The 20,392-nt window shown below is 51.3% G+C and overlaps 2 protein-coding genes across 3 annotated transcripts in view; one reads left to right on the top strand and one right to left on the bottom strand.

Moving 5' to 3' along the window:
- Positions 1–20,392, top strand: part of Rassf4 (Ras association domain family member 4) — a 45,919-nt gene that overhangs the window by 16,951 nt on the left and 8,576 nt on the right. For both annotated transcript variants that reach the window (XM_045137451.1, XM_004658057.2), the window contains exons 2-6: positions 2,104–2,197; positions 4,479–4,554; positions 14,066–14,208; positions 17,079–17,170; positions 18,100–18,257. In XM_045137451.1, the coding sequence (XP_044993386.1) occupies positions 2,136–2,197; positions 4,479–4,554; positions 14,066–14,208; positions 17,079–17,170; positions 18,100–18,257 (531 nt within the window). In that variant the 5' untranslated portion in view covers positions 2,104–2,135. The remainder of the gene's footprint in view (positions 1–2,103; positions 2,198–4,478; positions 4,555–14,065; positions 14,209–17,078; positions 17,171–18,099; positions 18,258–20,392) is intronic.
- Positions 10,269–11,787, bottom strand: Depp1 (DEPP1 autophagy regulator). Its single transcript, XM_004658056.2, has 2 exons — positions 11,580–11,787; positions 10,269–10,946 (listed from the first exon to the last, which is right to left on the bottom strand). The coding sequence occupies exon 2, from the start codon at positions 10,917–10,919 to the stop codon at positions 10,299–10,301; it is 621 nt and encodes a 206-aa protein (XP_004658113.2). The 5' UTR covers positions 10,920–10,946; positions 11,580–11,787; the 3' UTR covers positions 10,269–10,298.

Below are 20,392 nucleotides of genomic sequence, written 5' to 3'. Positions count from 1 at the left end.
ACAGGATTTAGAATCACCACAGAAACAAATCTCTAGGCGTGTGTGTGAGACGCTTTCTGGATTAGGCGGGAAGACCCACCTTAAGTGTGGACCATGCCATCCCATGAGCTGGGTGTCCTGGGCTGTGTAAAAAGGAGAAACGCTTCTGACGATGGGCACAGCAACCAGATCCCGCTGCCATGTCTTCTGCTCCCTCGAGCCCTAAGCCTTTCCTTCCTTACGTTGCTTCAGGTCACAGTAGGCATTGCTGGCATCACGTAGACTGGCAGAGCACCACAGTGCCTGTGTTCAGGGAGCCCTTGTTTTACTTGGTAAGGTTCCTGAGGTAGTCACCTCCACAGCGCTGGGACCATCTTCCAAGCAGACACAGTTTACGGGGGGAAGGGACTTGTCTCAGAGGACAGGTCTAGGCCAGACTCCTTGGATGACAGGAGAAACTGCTAAGTTCCACGCGCCCACACAGAGAGACCACGGCAAGCCAACCCCAGAAAAGCAGCAGACACGCACTACCAAAGCCCACCCTGCTCTCTACACCTTTGGGCCCGAATTCCATCCGCCCCCCTAATACTCCCCGTCTAGCAGACTGCCAAAAACTTAAGCAGGAAGTTTAACCTTAATTAAAAAAATATACCTGAGACTATGGGGGGTATACATTCAAACTACCCCCCATAGCCCCAAAAGCATAAGAGCAGTGATACTTGAAATGTGGTATTGCTAAAGAGAAAGGGGTTCCTTTATGTCAAAATCCTCCCCAACTCTGGGCTGGAGAGATGGCTTAGCAGTTAAGGCGCTTGTCTACAAAGCTTAAGGACCCAGGTTTGATTCTCCAGGTCCCATGTAAGCCAGATGCACAAAGGTGGCGCATGCATCTGGAGTTTGTTTGCAGAGGCTAGAAGCTCTGGCATGTCTCTCTCTCTCTCTCTCTCTCTCTCTCTCTCTCTCTCTCTCTCTAATAAATAAATTTAAAATATTTTTTTAATTCTCAACTCAATAAGGACAACAGATATTAATATGTCGTAATGTAAATAAATAAAGTAAAATTGAGGCTTCTATCCATGAAATTGTGGAGAAGGAATAAAGAAACCCATGCTGTTTTTTTTTTTTTTATTTTTTGTTTTTTCACTGAAAACTTCAGAAGTGCTGACCAACAGCCATGATATGTGGTTACTCTGAAAAGGCATTAGGTTGCTGGGTTCAGTACTGTCAGACTTTCCAAGAATGCACTATGGGGGTCTTACCCTGCATATAGCGGTGGGCCACTATCATGTGGGGGGGTGTGGAGAGGCAAGAACCTGGTGGAAGATGCCAGCAGCATGGAGCAAGTACTTCCAATCCACTCTCCACTACAGCACTGGGAAGGTGTTTGAGAGACCGTCATACCCTTCTGGTCATGGACAGAGAGGGACACAGAGCTTCCTGTGTGAGTTCACCCCTGACCCTGGCGCCTGGGCGTCACCTCATTGTGCGCAAAAGGAGAAGGAGGCTTTGTCACCCGAGTCCGCACCTAAGAGCAAACACGAGGATAGACCAAAATCAGAGGCCCACGCTCCTGTGTCTGGAGAATGCTTCACTTGTTGCTCATTGGTTGGCCCTTGGGTGACATGCTTCCCCTGTCCCTGTCTTCCTATCCATAGCATGACAGTGTATGATCCTGACTCATAACATTGCTGTAAGGATGAGAGAATCTGTAGAAAATGCCCTACAGAAGGAAACAGCACAGGAGACATTATCCCATTCCTGGGAGGACTGAACCAGGACAGCTGACTCCACAGACAGGGATGGGACCACTACCCACTCTCTGTGGGAGAGGGGAGAGAGGCCCAGGGTGGCTTCGGAGGACGCGAGAACAGGGAGAAGCCAGGGAAGAAGAGTACGTGTGCTGCAATGTTTAGGAATTGATCCAGAATGTAGGAATTCCTATAGTGTTTTCCACAGTGTGAGGAGGCCATCTCCTGTACCTGACTCTCGCAGGTTCAGCCGCCTGACTACATTTGGATCAGTGTGAGACCAGGACTGGATGACCTCTGTGCTGGCGCTGGACAACGCTGACCGGGGCTCCTCCTGGTTCACCCATCGATACGCCCTTCCTTGTCTTTCCAACAGGTGACTTCTGGGTTTGCAGACAACAGTGGAAGATGAAGGAGGATTGTCCACCCAGCTCTCATGTGCCCATCAGCGACAGCAAGTCCATTTTGAAGTAAGCTTTGGTGTCCAGTGAGGGGGCTTGGCAGTCTCCCGTGGCCTCTTCCCTGCATGGGTGCCAAGGGTTTGGACACTCTGTTTGATCACTGTGGCCGTGTTCCCTGGAGACAGTGGCAGGTGCTTCTTTGGGGGAGCCCACTCTCTCTAGAGGTCACAGTGTTTTTCAACACGTGGGTTTGAGTGGAAGTTGGGGTGGTTGACCTGGGGCTATACAGTGATAGCATTTAATTGTACTCACTTAAAGACTAGAACAATATGAAGTCTGCCGTAGTGTCAAACAGTTTAAAAATCTGGTTGGACTGGGGACATTGCTCAGTGGGGAAGAACTCTTGCTGTACAGCCATGAGGACCTGAGAGAATCCAAGACTGCTTGAGTTCAATCCCCAGCATCCATGTAAGCCACTGGGCATCGCCCCCCCCCCAACACACACATGTACACACACACACCTGTAACCCCAGCCTTGTGGGGAGCAGAGGCTGGAAAATTGCTGGATCTCGCTGGTCAGCCAGTGCGACCAAACTCAGCAGCTGCAGCTTTAGTGAGGGGCTGTATCTCAAGGAAGTGTTCCGATGCGCAATAGAGGCGGACCCTTGGTGTCCCCTGGCCTCTGCATTGCATGCGCACCGGGTTCACAGACCTGTGCACGCATGCCACGCCACTCCTCCCACACACACAGATACACAGGTGTGAGTTGCAATTTTTAAAAGTGCACTTTAAAGTTACCCTTATTCGTATTTCTTTTGTCTCATAAGAATATTAGGAATATTTTTCTCAGATCCATTACTAAAGAAAGGGACTTTCAATGTTTAATTTTGTTGATTTTTCTCCTACCGTTTGAGTACAAATTCTTTCAAATTTTGAGCAACTCCTGTCTGCCAACTCAATTGTGTCCTTGAAATGGCTAGATTTGCCAAGGACCTGCCTCCTGGGGTACTTCTAGGAGCACCTCAAGAAAAGAGACATTGTTGTGTCATTTTATCTCAGGTTATGGCCCCATAGCATTTTCTTTATTTACATTTTGGAATGAGAACTAAGTGAATGTTAATAATAACTTTGAAAATGCTTTTGTTTTAATAATCATATCACAATTGACTTCTTATATAAGTACATATTTCTTAATAATTTTGTGTTCAGCATTTACATACTTATGGGCAAGGTAGAAATGCAGCGTGGAATCCTATTTTGTTAATTCATTAAATTACATGTCGCTTCTCAAAGGCCCCACACAGGCCCCACAGCCAAGTCTCAGAGTAGCTGTCACTGTCCTTACCTTGTCTTGTTTGTATGTGGGGTGGGGAGGAGGTCTTGCCTGACAAGATGCTTGAGCACTGGGGTCCACCCTGTGACTGTGGCAGAGATGCCTGGCTCCCGTAAAACACTCCCAGAAAATTAAAGTACCAGCACTCACTGATTCTGAGTTGATACCATAGAAGTTAAATACTGGATTCAGTAACTGTGTGATTCCTACTGATTTTTACCTACTTTTATTTTCCCCTTTAAATGTAGCTACGAGGTTTAAAATTACCCATGTGGCTTATACCCTGCATCGCTTGGCCCCGGGCTGCCTTGCCGAGTTGGGCTTGAGAATCTGACTGGAAGGTCTGAACTGTCCTTGTCACCAGCAGGGCACTGGCTTTCCTGTCATGCTAGGAGAAAGTGTTTGGGCCAGAGTGGCCTCCCTGGCACTAGTTCTGCAATATAAAGATAGGAAAGAGATGGGCACTCCTCCTGGTGCCCCCACAGCAGCCAGCAAGGCCACACCAAGGAGGTCTCTGGGGAAATAAAATCAGAGGATCGCGCAGGAGGTTGTTAGGGGCTCTAGTACAAGTATACACATGCCCCTGTGGGCTGGGGGTGGGGGTTTCCTGGGACTTTTCCCTTCCTCTTCAGCTCTGTCACCCCTGCTTCCCACAAGGATCTACGTGCAGATCCTCCTGAAAGGTTAAAGGACAAATATCATGAAGCCATGGTCAAGGCTCTGGATTGACGACACGTGGCTAGCAAAAAGTAGGTACAATTAAGCCAGGAGTGGTGGCGCACGCCTTTAATCCCAGCACTCAGGAGGCAGAGGTAGGAGGATCACCGTGAGTTTGAGGCCACCCTGAGATAGTGAGTTCCAGGTCAGCCTGGGCTAGAGTGAGACCTTACCTCAAAAAGCCAAAAAGTAAAATTCTGTTGTTCCCATTTCACAAAGCAACCCAGGCCAGTGACGTCAAATGCCTTGTGCGGAGTCCTCTGCATCTCAGGTGCACATGTGTGTCTTTACTGTTTGTAGGTCGGAGCTCTTAAGCCTGCTGAAAACCTACAACTGCTACCATGAGGGCAGGAGCTTCCAGCTGAGGCACCGAGAGGTGAGGCACATAGCTCTCCTTGCTTGTAGCCGCTGTTCACCATGGCTTGTGAGGACAGTCTGGCCTCACACCCATTGCTCTGGGTAACTGTGAAGTGTAACCCTTTTGCTGAGTGCACTATCCAGTGTGGAGAGTCAGGTGGATACCCAATCATCGTGAACCAGGCTGCCAGGGGCAGGCCAGGACGTGCTTCCCTGCGAGGTTCAGGGCAGGGACAAACCACCTACCTCCCAGGAGAATCACTGTGCCACTATGTGTGACGCCCCAGACCGCCTACCCCGTTCCCTCCCTCTGTTCATCACGTCCCTCATGGAGGGGGCCAGGGAGGAGCTGGTCCCTGTCTGCTCCCTACCAGCCCAGCCAGGTGTCCTAAACCCTCTCACGGGGACCCACAGCTCCTTAGGGTGCTCAGTGGCAGAATGAGGTGTTATCTACTCCGGGGGTTCCAAGCTCATATGGAAGGGCATCCATGGGAAGTGTGTTCCAGTGAAAGGTGGCAACCTCCCATCAGATCCCATCCGTGTGGAAAAGTGGCCCTGGCACAGCCTGATTGTTCAAAGAAGCTGGGTGTGTGCCGTTTCACGAGGACTCTTTCAAATGGTGAGACACCATGCATGGCGGCAAAGTATGCCCAAGGCCGAGCCCCAGCCTCCAGCGCGGCTGCGCTCTGGGGAATGTGCATCAGGCTGGGAGTCAGATGGTCAGAGCCATTGAGGACCTCCAAATGCTTCTTTTCAAGGGTGCCTCAGAGGCGTTCTGGCTTTGTACCCCCATCAGAGTCTAGTCCAGTATATTTCACACGCCAGGGGTAAGTAAGCCTCAGAGTGGAAAGATTTTACTGGGGGAGGGCTCCCAAAGTGGACAATGGGCTGGTTGCTATGCGTTCTCCATCTGCCAGTCGGACAAAGGCCAGTGAATTCCAAGTCACTCTTCTGCTGCCACAGGCAGAAAGAAAACCCATAGAGTTCTCAGCAGGGTAGAAACCAGTGGTCCACCTGTCCCCCCTCACGTTAGCTATTCATCAGCTTGCCACCTTCTGTAGTACCAGACCAGAGGGTCATCCAAACAGCCCTGGGAAGGCATTGCGACACCCCCGTGGGCCAGGTGTGGGACCGCTTCATGTAGGGTAGGTGGCTTTCGGTCTCTTGGCCCACTGGCTATTTTATCGCCTGAGTGGTGAGATTCTGGGAGCTGGGGTCCTGCCCTACTTGGTTCTGTGTAAGCCACACCAGGCCCAGTATGCACCCTGCGCGTAGTTATTGGGGGACCAGCTGGCAGGTGCAGACAGGCCTAGGGCCAGTTGGGGGCGAGGCAGGAGCTGAATCTCCAGCTTCAGATCTTTGGCAAACAGGAAGGGGAAGAGGACAGGGCCAAAGGAGATGGGGCCAGAAGGATCTTGGTCTTGGAGCTGTGTCTACCAAGTGAGGAGAGTTGGTGCCCACTTCGGAGCCCCAGCAGGGTTTGGTGATATGGGGGCCATCTTCTGCCTGGGTTTCTGTTCCTCAGCTCTGATCTAAGTTGAGAACTGATCTAAGATTTCACCGGCAGCATCAGTATCACAACTTGTAATCGGAGTCTTGGAGTTCCTTACCAATACACCAGTATATGCCAATGCACCAGTAAACTTGGGGTATCCCTGGATCCTTGTCTTGGGAATTTAAAGAAGCAAACTGCATGGTCCAGAGGGTAAGACTTGGAGAGACTTTATTATGTTAATAGAAGGAAAGAGGGCTAGAGAGATGGCTTAGCAGTTAAGGTGCTTGCCTGCGAAGCCTAAGAACTCATGTTTGAATCTCCAGGTGCCATGTAAGCCAGATGCACAGTGACGCAAGTGTGCAATGTCACACATGCACACAAGGAGCGCGTGTGTCTGGAGTTTGTGTGCAGCGGCTGAAGGCCCTGGCATAGCCATTCTCTCTTTAATTCGCTCTCACTCTCTCTCTCAAAAAAGGAGAGAGAGAGAGAAGGAAAGAGAAGAAGGACAGAGAGCTCATGCCATGTGGGAGGCAGGCAGGGTAAAAAGCCTATGTGGGAGTACGGGTCCCCTCCCCTCATCATCTCAATCCAACTGAGCTGGGGGGATGGGGGCTTATCAGAGCAGGGACCTAGGTTTAGGAGAGATGAATAGCTAAAAATGGGGGGCATGCCCACTTGGTTAGCATCTATTTATAATTTTGTTGTGGTAGGCTTTACCTGCAGGCTCAGGGGAGTCCAAGAGAGAGCTGATTGGTCTGGAGTCAGGGGCTGGCTCAGGAAGCGGTCAGCACACCTGAGACGGGATGCCACTGGATCAGATACTGAACAATGCAGGGCGTGTGACATTTCTTTTGGCTCCCTCTTTGGGGCCTGTCCTACCTGGCTACTTGAAAGTAAAGCCACCTAATTCCCTCTCCTAGGGAACTGATTAGGCATGTAATCTGCTGGACCAGAACCTATCCTTCCCCCCATCTGTGCTTCAATAAGCCCTGCAAGGAATTTGAATGGAAGGTCAACTTGAAAATCTCCTGTAATAATCCTCTAATCCCCAAAACTCTGAGGCTGAGGCAGGGGGATTGCCATCAGTTCCAGGCCATCCTGCGTTACATAGTAAATTCAAGACAAGTCTGAGCTGTGTCATCTCAGCACTTGGGATTCCTGAAGGTTTCTGGGGGTTCTAACAGCTGGGTGTGATGAGTCCCGGGTGTGTCACATCCCTTGGAGTCACTGGGATCCTGGGCCATGCCCCCCGCCCCCCGCCACACACACAGCTCAAAGACGTCAGACCTGCAGTCTTTTTTTTATCCTTATTTATTTATTTGCGAGTGACAGACAGAGAGAGAAAGAGGCAGATAGAGAGAGAGAATGGGAGCGCCAGGGCTTCCGGCCAAAGCAAACGAACTCCAGACGCGTGCGTCCCCTTGTGCATCTGGCTAACGTGGGTCCTGGGGAATCGAGCCTCGAACCGGGGTCCTTAGGCTTCACAGGCAAGCGCTTAACCGCTAAGCCACCTCTCCAGCCCAGACCCGCAGTCTTTGGTCACGCAGCTTCTCCCAGCACCAGGCACCTCCTGCCGGGCAACCCAGGCTGGCCTGTCCTTGAGTACCCTAAGGACTAGCAGGTCTGAGGAACTGACACTTGGCTGGGGAACTTCCAAGGCACTGACCACTTGGACTGTCCTCTAACACACACAAAAAATTGTATGATGAGGGGGTAACCATCTTCCACTCAAAGAAATTGAGGGTTTCAGAGGCTGATTCCCTGGCTCCAGGTCACATTGAAGACAATGAATGACGCTGGTGTGAGCTCAGCTGATGAGCAGACAACAGGGCCTTTCAAGGGTTAATGTTCAGAGGTCTTCGAAGGTCTCTACTGGGTATTAGTAAACATGTCCCAGGGTCACCGAGCTGTTTGTCACCCTTGATCCCCAAGCAAAAGCACCTTCAGGTTGCTGAAGAGCTCTCTTACCTCGTGCGCTGTCTCAGAGTCACGAAGTACCCTAGAAGAAGCCCCTCCCTTGTCATTGGGTCTTCCCGGTAGCAAAGGCAGCGGGCACACTACATCTGGGGAGCACACCCCACTGTTAATGTAGCACATGCAGAACTTGGGCAGATGAGGTATGTGTGTGGGTAGGGGGAATGCTCTGGGACAAATGTTTCCCAGAGACCTTTTCCCTATTGCCAAGTGCTAGAGGGAGAGATTTCTCTCTGGCTTCCTTTCCTGTGAAACGTGCCTTTGGGATAATTTTGCTTGTATTGCAATGAAAAGCGTGAACAGCTCAGAACAGGAAGTGCCTTTTGAAGATGGCATCTTTAACCAGCGTGAGTCGTGTTCCAGTAGAAAAATTAACTACACGGAAATGGTGGCGTGTAAATCTTGCACTCTTAAGTGTAAACATGAGAGAGAATGACACCCCCACCCCATCACCACCAGCCAGGGCGAATGCTCCACAGTTCTCACCCATTTGGCCCGATACTGAGCTCACAGTGGGCCTGCAGGCTCCCCCTAGTGGCCATGAGCACACACCACACCCAGCCCAGTTGTGAACGCCCTATACCTCCCGAGCAACTTGAGAAACGGAATGAACTCCTTGTCCACAGTCTCCATGTCTCATCGTCCCCCTTCTAAGGCCTTGAAGACCACTCCACCCTGGAGTGAGGAGTGGGTCATGAGCACTTCTACTTTTGAGCTGTAAAGTGCCACCTAGGCTGTTCTGTCCTTAGCAACTTGGGGGACTGCCTTCCCCAGCTCTTTACTGGATTGGAGGAGGTGGGATGAAGCAGGACAGGGCACGTTCTCAAGGCATCTTTCACATCTTCGCCAGGTTGCCAAGTCTCTCCCTTTCTGGCCCAGGGCTTGTTACTTTGCAGAAGGTTCCCAGTGAGGCTGGGCCAGCTGGTCACCAGCTAGACCCCCACCCAGTAGGTCAGCCCTCCCCACCGTGTCTGGGTCTGTTACTGGTTAAAGGTTTTCCCCACAGTATTCATGGAAGGCCAGAGAACCCAGGTTTGAGATAAGTGAGGCAACACAGCCAGCGTATGACTGATGCGGACACGTGTGCATGCTCCTGCCTCTCCTTTCTCCGGGTCCATTTGCCCAGCTTTCCCAAGCCCTGTAGTGGGGTCAGCTCCTGCCTCTCCTTTCTCCGGGTCCATTTGCCCAGCTTTCCCAAGCCCTGTAGTGGGGTCATCTTGCAGATAAGGAGACTTAACAAGACACTTGTCTGAAACATTTCCCTTCAGCGTGTGGCTTGCATTCTGCCCCCTCAGAAAATACACACAAAGCCACACAAACATGCAAACGTGCACAGAAGGGAATAGGTTGAGAGTTCACCGAGCAGAGGCCAGGGAGACTCAGGCAGTGGGAGCCAGGCTGTGTGAAGCTCTATGCTTCTCCCCCCTCTCTGGGACCCTTCTATCCTGGCCAGGTTTAGCTGGTTCCAGCCCAGCAAAAGGGAGAAAGCCCTTAGTCCCGTGGTTCCTTTGCTGAGGCCATCCCCACCCCTCTAAGGAAGGAAACCCTTCCCTCCCAGTTCCCCATCATCACTAGTTGCTGGCGGGAACCAAGGTTCTCTGGGCTGTGGGGACACAGAGCTAGCTACTAAGCCTGAAGACATCTGACTTGTTTGATGCAAGAGAGCTGGACTACTTCCTACTGAGTGCCTGTAAGTGGGCTCCCAACCTTGCAGTAAAGCCCTGGCTAGGGACCACGGGCTAGTGGGCCCAAGCTCATGGCACCTTGAAGGCTGCATGGTGCATATTCCGCTTGGGCCCTGAGTGTACTTTACAATGCCACAAGACTTGTGTGCTGCGGCTAGCAGGTGCCCGGGGTACCTAGGGGAGAATCCTTCCAAAAATACAGCAGCACATTTGCAGAGAACCCACATTTTTTGTTTGGGCCTCATAAAATTCGTCTGAAGGAGGCCAGCCAGGGCCTTGCTTAGAAGCCTTGAGGGAGCTGAGACATCCCTCCCCCCCCCCCCCGCAACCCTGGGTTTCCCCACCTGTGATTTCGATAGCCACCCAGAACATAACATGCAATTCACTATCAGATCAGCCTGGCAAATGACATCCGTTAGGTGTCGTCATGGAGGTGGCTCACTAAGAGGAGGGCTGTCACTGAGAAACGCCATAGCACATATGCAGCCCCTGGAGGAGGAGCATGGCTCTTCCAGAGACCTGTCAGGGCGGGTGTCCACCACAGGAGACGGGTTGGGGAGACCACATGGACCCAGCATGCTGTTTACAAAAGACTTTATTGGGGAGGGGTCAGAGTTCATGGATGACAGGGAGATGCAAGTAGAGACTTCTGAGGATGCTGCTTGGGCGGGGGCCGCAGGCAGAGGCCCGGCAGGTCCGTGCGGAAGTCCAGCTTTTGGGGTTGGAGGTGGGGCGCTTGTCTTGTGATGGTCTTGCCAGAGAGCAATCAGGCATCCGGGCTTCGCAGAGCCTCTCTCTGGCCTTGCCGCTGTCCGTCTGTCTATGTGCACCGCAGTGGCCACCAGAGGGGCCCGATCTCATGGCCACGTCCCTTCCATTTAGTTGCTGTTCCTGTGATGCCCCAAAGAGCCAAGCCAGGGGGTCATCAATGCCAGCAGAGGGCAGTGTGGGTTGCTGGCCACTGGAGCAAGGGTTACTGTTTCGTAGGGATGAAGCCCCACTTCTCTTCTCCGTGGTCTGGGCAGGCCGATGGGCTCTGTTGGGTCGACCCCTGACTGTGACCTTGTCCAGTACAGAGGTGGGCTGCGCCAGCTGACAGATAGACCTGACATAGTCATCCAAGCTAGGAGAGGCTGGGGGCTCCTGCCCAGCTCCCCCAGGGAGGATCTCCTCTGAAGTCTCCCGAATCGTGGGCAGGTGGGCCACAGACAGCAAAAGCCGGGATCTCATTGTTACCGATGGAGCAAAGGCGTCAACCTGTTGGCCAATAGAAGGCAGATGGTGAGGGGCCACCATGCTACCCTGAAACTCCACTTACATTCTCTTACTCATCAGAGAGGCTCCCCAAGACCCAGTGGTCCAGAGAGCAGTGTGGAATCGGCAGATCTGAGACTCCTGGACTCATCTTTGCTGCTGACTTCAAATCCCTTCGTGCTTAAGATTAAGTGCTTAAGACTAGGTGCTTAAGACTAAGTGCGTAAGACATTCTTAAATCACACTTAATCTTAAGTGTGATTTAAGAATGTGCACAGAAAAGAGAATCCCACTGCATTTAGTGTGCAGTCAAAGGACACCCAAGCATAGAATCAGGATCTGCCTTTTAGTGACCTGGAGACCATGGGCCATGTCCCCCTCTCCAGACCTCCACTTAACCCATACATAGGGCAGGGAGATGAAGAGGCCCTGACAGGGGACTTGAAGGAAGCATCTGAACTCACAGCTGTCACGCTCTGAGGAGCACAAAGCCCCCTGCAGTCTTTTTAGTATCATTGTACTGCTGCCCTGGACTCTACCCACTGTTCAGGCTGTCAAAACCCAAGCTGAGCAATGCCCTCAAAGATAAACCAGCCCCTGTGTTTTTGTCTCAAATCAGACAGTTGCTTCTCTTACCTGTAGCCGAGGAGAGGTAGGGAAGGCAGACAGGCTGTTGGAACCAGGAGATTGACCAGTCAAAGGAAGCTCGGGTCCGGCAGCGGGAGCCCTTGTTCAGCGGTCCGTCTCTGGGAGGAGGCGCGCCTCCGCAGCTGAGCACTTCTTCCCTGGCCCAGTCTGGCAGATCTTGAAGCCTGCTGGCTCCTTTTATACCTTTCCTCCAGCCATCAATTACTGTCACGAGGGCCAAAAATAGCAGTGCTTAGGAAGGCTGTGAGGAAAACAGCTTCGAAGGCGGGGCCTGGCCCAGGGCTGGGAGCCAGCTTGTGGCTGTGCCTGTGGGAGGCCAGAGAACATTTACACCGCAGGGCAGGCTTGGGGTGGTCACGTCTCCTGGACTGGTACAGCCTCACTGTGAGTGGAGATCAGAGACCACATAGTGGGTCCTTGGAGTCAGGGAGCCCCACAAGGCCCCTCATAGGCAGTCCCAGGCTCTGCCTCTTCCGCCTAATAGTCTTCCCCACTACGAAGTTTACTCCAGTGAGTGCCCTTTGATCCCATGAGACCCTGGCCTTGTGCTACTTTTGCTGAGTCTTGAGCCTGCACGCATAAGGCCAGGACAGGCCAAGCCCTCAAGTGGCTCTGATGACACATCAGTCATGCAGGGCCCCAGCCTGGAGGCTCTCTGGGCCTGTTCAAAGGTAAAGCAAACCACTTTGTACCAGGACCCAGGAGGCAGCCTGCTAGGGGTCTGGATCCTGGTTTCGCAACATCCCAGATGAAGTGCTTTCAGAGGAGAATTTGCTTATTGACTGTTAACCAGATATGTGGCCCTACTGTGTGCCAGTGACTACGTATGGCACAGAAAACAGCAATAGAGCCGGGCGTGGTGGTGCACGCCTTTAATCCCAGCACTCGGGAGGCAGAGGTAGGAGGATCACCGTGAGTTCAAGGCCACCCTGAGACTCCATAGTGAATTCCAGGTCAGCCTGAGCTAAAGTGAGACCCTACCTCGAAAAACAACAACAACAAAAAAAAAAACAGCAATAGACACAGTCATAACCTCTGTAGTAGTGCGTTTCCCAGAGAAGAAGGCGATCAACTTATCAGTGGGTGCTCTGATAGTGGGTGCTGTAGTAAGCAGACAGCTTCAGGTTGTCTGAGATGAACTTCCAGACCAGGCACAGTCATGGAGGAAGGGGTATTTGTTGAAGCTTACAGATCCAGCAGAAGTTCCATAATGGCAGAAGAAGGCTGGCCCTCCTGCTTTGAGAGGTCCAAGCAGAGAGAGAGAAGCCACAAGCCCAAAAGAGAAAAGCCGCAAACACACTTCAGAAACTCCAGGCACTTTGCATATCTTTAGATGGAAGTTTCAATTCCACAACCACACCTTGGGGCTAGACCCTAAGATCCGCCCAGTGACTATACCTCCAGCCAGGTGCCTGGAAATCCAAGAAGTGTTGTTGTTGTTGTTGTTGGTTTTTGTTTGCTGTTTGTTTGGTTTTTGGAGGTAGGGTTTCACTCTAGCCTAGGCTGACCACAAATTCAATCTGTATTCTTACAGTGGCCTCGAACTCATGGCGATTCTCCTACCTCTGCCTCCCGAGTACTGGGATTAAAGGTGTGTGCCAGGACGCATGGCCCAAGAAGTTTTAATAAGCTCCTAAATCTATTGGGGGGCAGGTTTTCTGATGGTACCCCTACTCAGGGAGTGATCATTTGGATGCAGAGAACCTAGAGTAGTTCCTCAGAGACAGAAGGCTAAAACAAGTCAGAGACCCAGAGCCGAGGAAATGAAGGATTTGATCCAGAGACAGGTGAGGCGCCTGTTAACCAGGGGTAGGTGGTTAGGGGAAGAAAGTGCAGGCCTAAGAAAAGCGAGACGGGCTGGGGTCCCGGTTCGAGAACTATTGCAGAAATACTGGTGGTGGGGCACGGAGCTGGACACGTCCCAGAAGTGCTCAGCAAAGCAGCACCAGTCAACAAGGGGCAGAGTTGCTTGGGATTCTGGGGGGGTAGGGGGAGGTTAAACTGGGCCCTAGCTGGAGCGGTGGCCCCTGCCCTGGAGAGCATGCGGTCAAGTGGGACCCCGTGGCGTGAGATCCCTTTCCTGGCGCAGCATGGGCACGGTGCCCTGAGAGGCACAGGTCGCAGGGCTGTACTTCCCTGGGATGTACTTCCTCCCCTGCCGTGTGGACGTGCCTGCCAGACCGCCGCTGTGTCCTAAGGGACACCTGACTCAGCAGCTCTGTGCTGCCCCTGGCCCTGCCCGGCGGGGGCTAAGCCATAGAAGAAATGCCTCAGGCTTCTTCGCAGCCCGCACTGGCCTCATGCTCAGGAGCACGTACAAGCTGTGGCTCTTCTCTGGGGAATAAAAGTGTTTGGGGTCTTCTCTGCTAAGTGTCCCATTCTTGGGCACGGGGCTGGCACACAGAGGGTAAGCAACAACCCTGAGGGCCATTGTTCCTTTGGAGGAGACTTACTGACCTATGTGGGCCCCACAGGAGGAAGGGGTTTTGATCATCGAGGGGCTCCTCAACATTGCCTGGGGACTCAGACGGCCCATCCGGCTCCAGATGCAGGATGATCGGGAGCGAGTCCACCTGCCCTCAGCCTCATGGATGCCTGAACGGCCCGGTGGGCCCCTGTGAGTGCCTGGCGAAGTGGGTAGGGCCAGGGTCTCCATGGTAGCTTCCCATCTAAGCTCCACTCTGGGGTACACACAGGGTGCCCTCAGGCTCAGGATGGATGCCCTGCTGCCGTGTAGGACACATGCATGGGGACAGAGCCCAACCACTGTGTCACGCTGTCACAGTCAGCTTCATGTTGCTGGGATGAACCTCCAGGCCAGACGCTGTTTGTGGGAGGAAGGGATTTACTGCAGGCTCGCAGGCCCAGGGGAAGTTCCATAGTGGTGGACGAAGCTGGTCACCTTTCACACATACACGCAGATCCATGAAGGAGCCCCCCACTGGCACCCCCAAAAGCAAGCACGCTCTTGGAACACCAGGCAGAGCCCCAGCACTCTGCATGCCTTAGGCTGGAACTCAGACCCACCCCCAATAGCACCCTAGGGCTGGACCCCAGGATCCGATGCCCACAGTGACGGCTCTTCCATCCAGACAGCTGGAAATCCAAGTTACAGCTTTAACAGAACATTTAAGGGCTGGAGAGGTGGCTTAGCGGTTAAGGCGCTTGCCTGTGAAGCCTAAGAACTCATGTTCAAATCTCCAGGTCCCATGTAAGCCAGACGCAGTGACGCAAGCACACAGTGTCACACATGTGCATGGGGAGGGGCACACACGTCTGGAGCTTTTTGAAGCTACTGAAGGCCCTGGCACACCCATTCTTTTTCTCTTTCTCCCTTTTCTCTCTCTCTCTGTCTCTCTTTCTCTCTCTCTCTCTCTCTCTCTCTCTCTCTCTCTCTCTCTCTCTCTATCTCTATCTCTATCTCTGTCTCTCTTTCTCGGAGTGTATTGACAGACCACAAATTCAAACCACCACACATGCTCCAGTGGCTGCCTCAGTCCTCCCAGACCATACCCACCCCAACGTCCAGACCACCTTATCTAGGGTGACATGCAGATGGCCTCTCTCCCTGTCTCTCCCTCTCTCCTTCTCTCCCTCCTTCCTAATAAACAGTCCCGTTCCCATCACCTTCATCGTGCAGTGCTGGTGGTTGGATCAAGGGTCAAGTGCTCTTCCACTGAACTGTGCTCCTATTTATAAGTACTTCCTTGGGAGGGAGGATTAAGAATTCACATACCTCCTACTCTGATTTTATTCCACTGCAGATTTTATTTTTTATAAATTTATCAGAATTTAAGGTCAAATTTCTTTTACCATCAGGAGAACATCCAGTCAGAATGATATGGGTCCGTACCTGTCCTGCTGTTTTGTGGACATTTTTGTCTTCTAAACAGTCCGAGCTTTGCTTATTTCTGCATGTAGTAATGCCCCCTCCAAATGTGAGGGTAAGATGAGCATGGTGGTGCATGCATGAATTTCGAGCACTCAGTAGACTGAGGCAGGAGGATTGTGAGCATGAGACAGAACTGAATTGCATAGTGAGATGCTGTCTTTAAAAAAAGGGAGGAGCTGGAGAGATGGCTTAGCAGTTAAGGTGCTTGCCTGAATAGCCAAAGGACCCAGGTTTGACTCCCCAGGACCCATGAAAGCCAGATGCATAAGGGGTGCATGCATCTGGAGTTCATTTGCAGTGGCTGGAGACCCTGGTGCACCCATTCTCTCTCTCTCTCTCCCTGACTATTTCTGTATCTATTTCTCAAATAAATAAATAAAAATAAAATATTTTAAAAATTAGAAATAAAAAAAGCACATGCATGTCTGGGGAGACGATTCAGCAGTTAAAAGTGCTTACTTTGAAAGCTTGACCGCCCAGGTTTGATTCCCCAGTACCTACATAAGGCAAGTGCACTAAGTGGCGTATGTGTCTGGAGTTCATTTGCAGTGGCAGAAAGCCCTGGTGTGCCCACATCTACTCTCGTTGTCTGTCTGTCTTTCTCTTTCTCAAAGAAATAAATAAATCATTTTAAGAAATACACGCAGATGAAGTAGATACACGGGCGGCACTTAGCATGCTGACGCATCAGTACATATCCCCAGGTGACTCTGGTCACTTGCACAAAGTATTGAGCTACACGGCCTTAGCGCATACAGACTCTTCAGAGAGGCTGAAAGTGTGATCCACGTTCCCTCTTGTATGCCAAAACAGACACAGGTGCCATCAGCTATCCGAACGGCCACTGGTGAGCTCCCCAGCACCCTCCTGTCTGATTCTCCCCAGCTCCTCTGCACTTCACAGTTTCTCCCATCACAACCGCTCCTTCTCCAGCCCAGCATTGGCTGCCAAGGTTCCCTTCCTGGATTGATCCTGCCAAGAGACCTGGCAGTTGGACCCTCGGGGCTGCCTTGTCTAACTCCCTGCCATGTCTTTGAGAAGCCCCAAATGCCTGCTCGGCATGCAGCTGTGCAGACACCAACCTGGCTAAGCCTGATGCCCAGAAACGCACCGGTGCCGGCCATCTGTATGAGCTATGACACAGCCCAGCAGAGCTCCTCCTGTCTGCAGGGCCAGAGTCCCAGTCCTTCCAGAAGTTACCATAGGAAGCTTTTCTTTTACTGTTAAACATTCACTCCTGGGGCTGCAGAGATGGCTTAGCGGTTAAGGCGTTTGCCTGTAAAGCCCAAGGACCTCAGTTTGATTCTGCAGGACCCATGTAAACCAAATGCACAAGGTGGGGCATGTATCTGGAGTTCGTTTGCAGTGGCTAGAGGCCCTGGTGCACCCATTCTCTCTCTCTTTCTCTCTCTCCCTCACTCTCTCTCTCTCTGCCTCTTTCTCTCTCAAAAAGAAAAGGTCACTCCTCTGTCCCCTACACTCCTGCACCTCTTCTTGCCTGAGTCCTGCCGCCAAAAGCAGTGACCTTCTTTATTGGCCTGAGTTAACTTCCTCTGCCAGCAGCCACTTTGAACACCTTGCTCCTCTCTTTGCAGAAAGGAGGCTCCATCCCAGGATGGTGGGGCCGCTGCTGAAAAGCCCAGTGCTCCACTTGTGAACATGACCAACAGTTCTAAAGACTCGCCAGGTAAACAGAGCCCAAGAGAACCCTTGACCCTGTCATGGAGAGGGTGGGCCGTGGGCCGTGGCCTTCTAGCACAGTCTCTGAAGGACAGCTGTGGAATGGCCAAGAGCGTTTTCTTAGGAGAGATCCTTGTAAATACCACTCGGGGATGGAAAGATAGCTTAGCAGTTAAAAGCACTCACTTTGCTTTTCAGTTCCCCAGCACCACGTAAAGCCTGATGTGAAACTCCCGACTAAGGGGAGGAACTTAGCCTTGGTTCTTTGGTTCCATTATGGGAAAGGAAGCAGGGGCTTGTCGAAGTATCACCCTGACTGCCCTGCACTACCCAAAGAAGGAGCCTCAGCAGAGAGCACAGTGGCCTCTGTCTCCAGCCTCCAGGACCACATTCTCATGCTCCGTTCCAGAATCGGCACCTGTTGCCTGCCATTTTTGTACCCGTTCCCTTCGAACGATGTTCAGGGGCTGGAGAGATGGCTTAGTGGTTAAGGTGCAGGCCTGCAAAGCCCAAGGTTCAACTCTCCAGGTCCCACAGTAAGCCAGATGCACATAGAGGCTCATGTGTCCGGAGTTCGTTTGCAGTGGCTAGATGCCCTGGCGCACCCATTCTCACTCACTCTCTCCCTCTGATTTTAATAAATAAATACAAATAAAATCTTAAAAAGAACTACGTTCAGGACCTGTCCCAGAGTGCGTACCGGGAAAACAGCGCTGGAATGGCCACATACCACATGGGCGCCATGGACACACTGTGACATTATGACGCAGGTCTGTCCCAGCTTCCAACCCATGAACACAGTTAACAGCACCTCATGCTACACTGTGGTGTGACGATTGGGCTCCAGGGAGCCCCACAAACCCAGCAGACAATGCCACAGCATCTGTTGTCACCATCCTTCATATCTGCCATCTTCTTACCCATTTCTCTCTGCAGGACCCCAAGCAGAGGATGAGGAGGTGCCGCAGCTTATGCGAACCAAGAGTGACGCCAGCTGTATGATCCAGAGGAGGCCCAAGTCCCGAGCGCCCAGTGAAGCCCAGCGGCTCCGACGACACCGGTTCTCCATCAACGGGCACTTTTATAACCACAAGGTGATGTCTCCACCCAGCCTGTCCTGGGCCTGAAGTGGTTCCTTGCACAGACAAGCAGCTTTCATAACACTTAGCATCGGTCCGTTTATCCAGTAGTCTTCAAGGACACAGTTGTCACCCAGTATGCTGAAGGCTCATGTGAAGGAATATCTTCCCCAAAGTCACATTAGCATAATGTCTCCATTTACAGCCAGTGATTTGCCACCCCAAGCCACCATCCATCCATCCTCCTTCAAGTGCTACAGATTTGGGGCAAGTAGGTTCTAGGTAGACAATAATGTCAAGTTTATCTTTAATGAGCCCATTTCTTCTTTTTTTCTTCTTCTTCTTCTTTCTCTTTCTCTCTCTCTTTCTTGCTTTCTTTTTTTTTTTTTTTTTTGGTGTTTTATAGAAGAGTGAATTTTGCCTTCAAATGAGAAAACAATGGGAATGGAGACAATTTTAAATGGGCCATAGCTTTGAACAGCTAGCTTAACAGAGTTTTTCTTGCCCCATGATAGCCTGATTCATGTAAAAAGCTACTAATAATTTTATCAAATACTTATAGGTAAAGCTACTAACACTAAACCCAGCTGAGACTTAGAACACTGTTTAAAGTTCCTGTCTTGAGCTGGGAAGATTGCTCAGTGGTTAAAGGCACTTTCTTGCAAAATCTGCTGGCCTTGGTTCAATTCCCCAGTACCCACATAAGACCAGATGCAAAGTGATACGTGCATCTGGAATTCATATGCAGTGGCAAGAGGCCTTGGTGCCCCCATACTCTCTTTCTCTCCCTCTCTCTCTATCCCTCTGCTAATAAATAAATATATATATATTTTTTAAGTTCTTGGGGAGCTGGAGAGATGACTCAGTGGTTAAAGAACTTGCCTGCAAAGCCTAATGACCTGGGTTTGATTCCCAAGTACCCACGTAAAGCTGGATGGACCAAGTGGTACATGCATCTGGAATTCTTTTCCAGTGGCTAGGGGTCCTGGTGCACTCTCTCTCTCTCTCTCTCTCTCTCTCAATGAGCTCATTTCTAGTTTCTACACAAGCCGGATGGGTCATTCCATGGGAATAGCATGTACCCAGCTGTCTCTCTTGCTGGATGAGTTAAGCCCAGTAGCTGAGGTGTGCCCAGGGGCACTTTTGTTTTTTTCTCCGAGAAACTGGGCAGCTCTGTGTTCCCAGCACCCAGCCTTTTGTCCAAGTATGCATTGTATTGACCTCAGGGAAAGATCACCTTCCCCTGATTACCTCATTCCATAAACAAACGGAACTGTTAAAAGAGAAGTTGATTGTTACTATAAATGGAACGAGTGGCCCTCTGGGAGAGGCCGTGTGGAGAGTGTCCTGTGACCGGCCATATCCTGCTGTTCTGGGCAGTGAACAGGGTGGCTTCCACTTGGAGCAGCTGCCCTTCTAAACAGAAGGTGACTCATGGGACGGAGTAGTGAAGTGAGGTTAAGGGGTCAGATCTGAAGGAGCAAGCAGCCTAGACAAGCTTTCCAGGGATCACCGAAGCCACTCTTGGGGGGTACCCTAGGCTTTGGAATAAAGATTTCAGCTTAGTGAGATGAAGAGATCTTGCTTTAATCCCACCACCTCCTTTACCGCCTTCACTAAGGCCTGCGGCAGGAGCTCATAAATCATGCAACGTTTCCTTTGCTAAACCAAGAAAAATCCAGTACTGTTGAAAAGTTGAGTCTCTTCAAGGCACAAAGGAATGGACAGGGTTGATGTTAAATGGAGCTTGAGTATACGGGTGTGCACTAGCCACCAAGTCCATGTGACCTGAGCACCCTTTAAACCTTGTTCAGAGGAATTTAGCCTGCGAAGTGCCAAGCACCAAGAGTTAGCGTTTGAGTCAATCCTGATGTGCTGCTTCAAGGAATTTTTCAGACACTTTTAAAGACGTGTACAATTAGGTTCTGTCCAGTTCGATATGAGAGCTTGCAAGATATTGAGAGAGAGAGAACCCCTTTGCCATCTAATAGTGGGATTTAGCTCTGTCTGGCACATCGGCCACTCTGGTGTCTCCTAGATCTCTGAGAAGTTGATTTAGCATATTCAACTTTCTTTTAGTCAATCACAGCTTTCACTCACATGTAAAGCATCTCCCTCCCCAGAAGCTGCTCACCAGACACAAACCGGCC

Source organism: Jaculus jaculus, chromosome 18, assembly GCF_020740685.1.
Source record: "Jaculus jaculus isolate mJacJac1 chromosome 18, mJacJac1.mat.Y.cur, whole genome shotgun sequence".
Taxonomy (NCBI): domain Eukaryota; kingdom Metazoa; phylum Chordata; class Mammalia; order Rodentia; family Dipodidae; genus Jaculus; species Jaculus jaculus.
This window is presented reverse-complemented; position numbering and strand designations above follow the sequence as displayed.

Bases quoted from the DNA above. Each gene is read 5' to 3' on its own strand.
- Depp1 (XM_004658056.2), bottom strand. From the start codon at position 10,919: ATGAGATCCCGGCTTTTGCTGTCTGTGGCCCACCTGCCCACGATTCGG.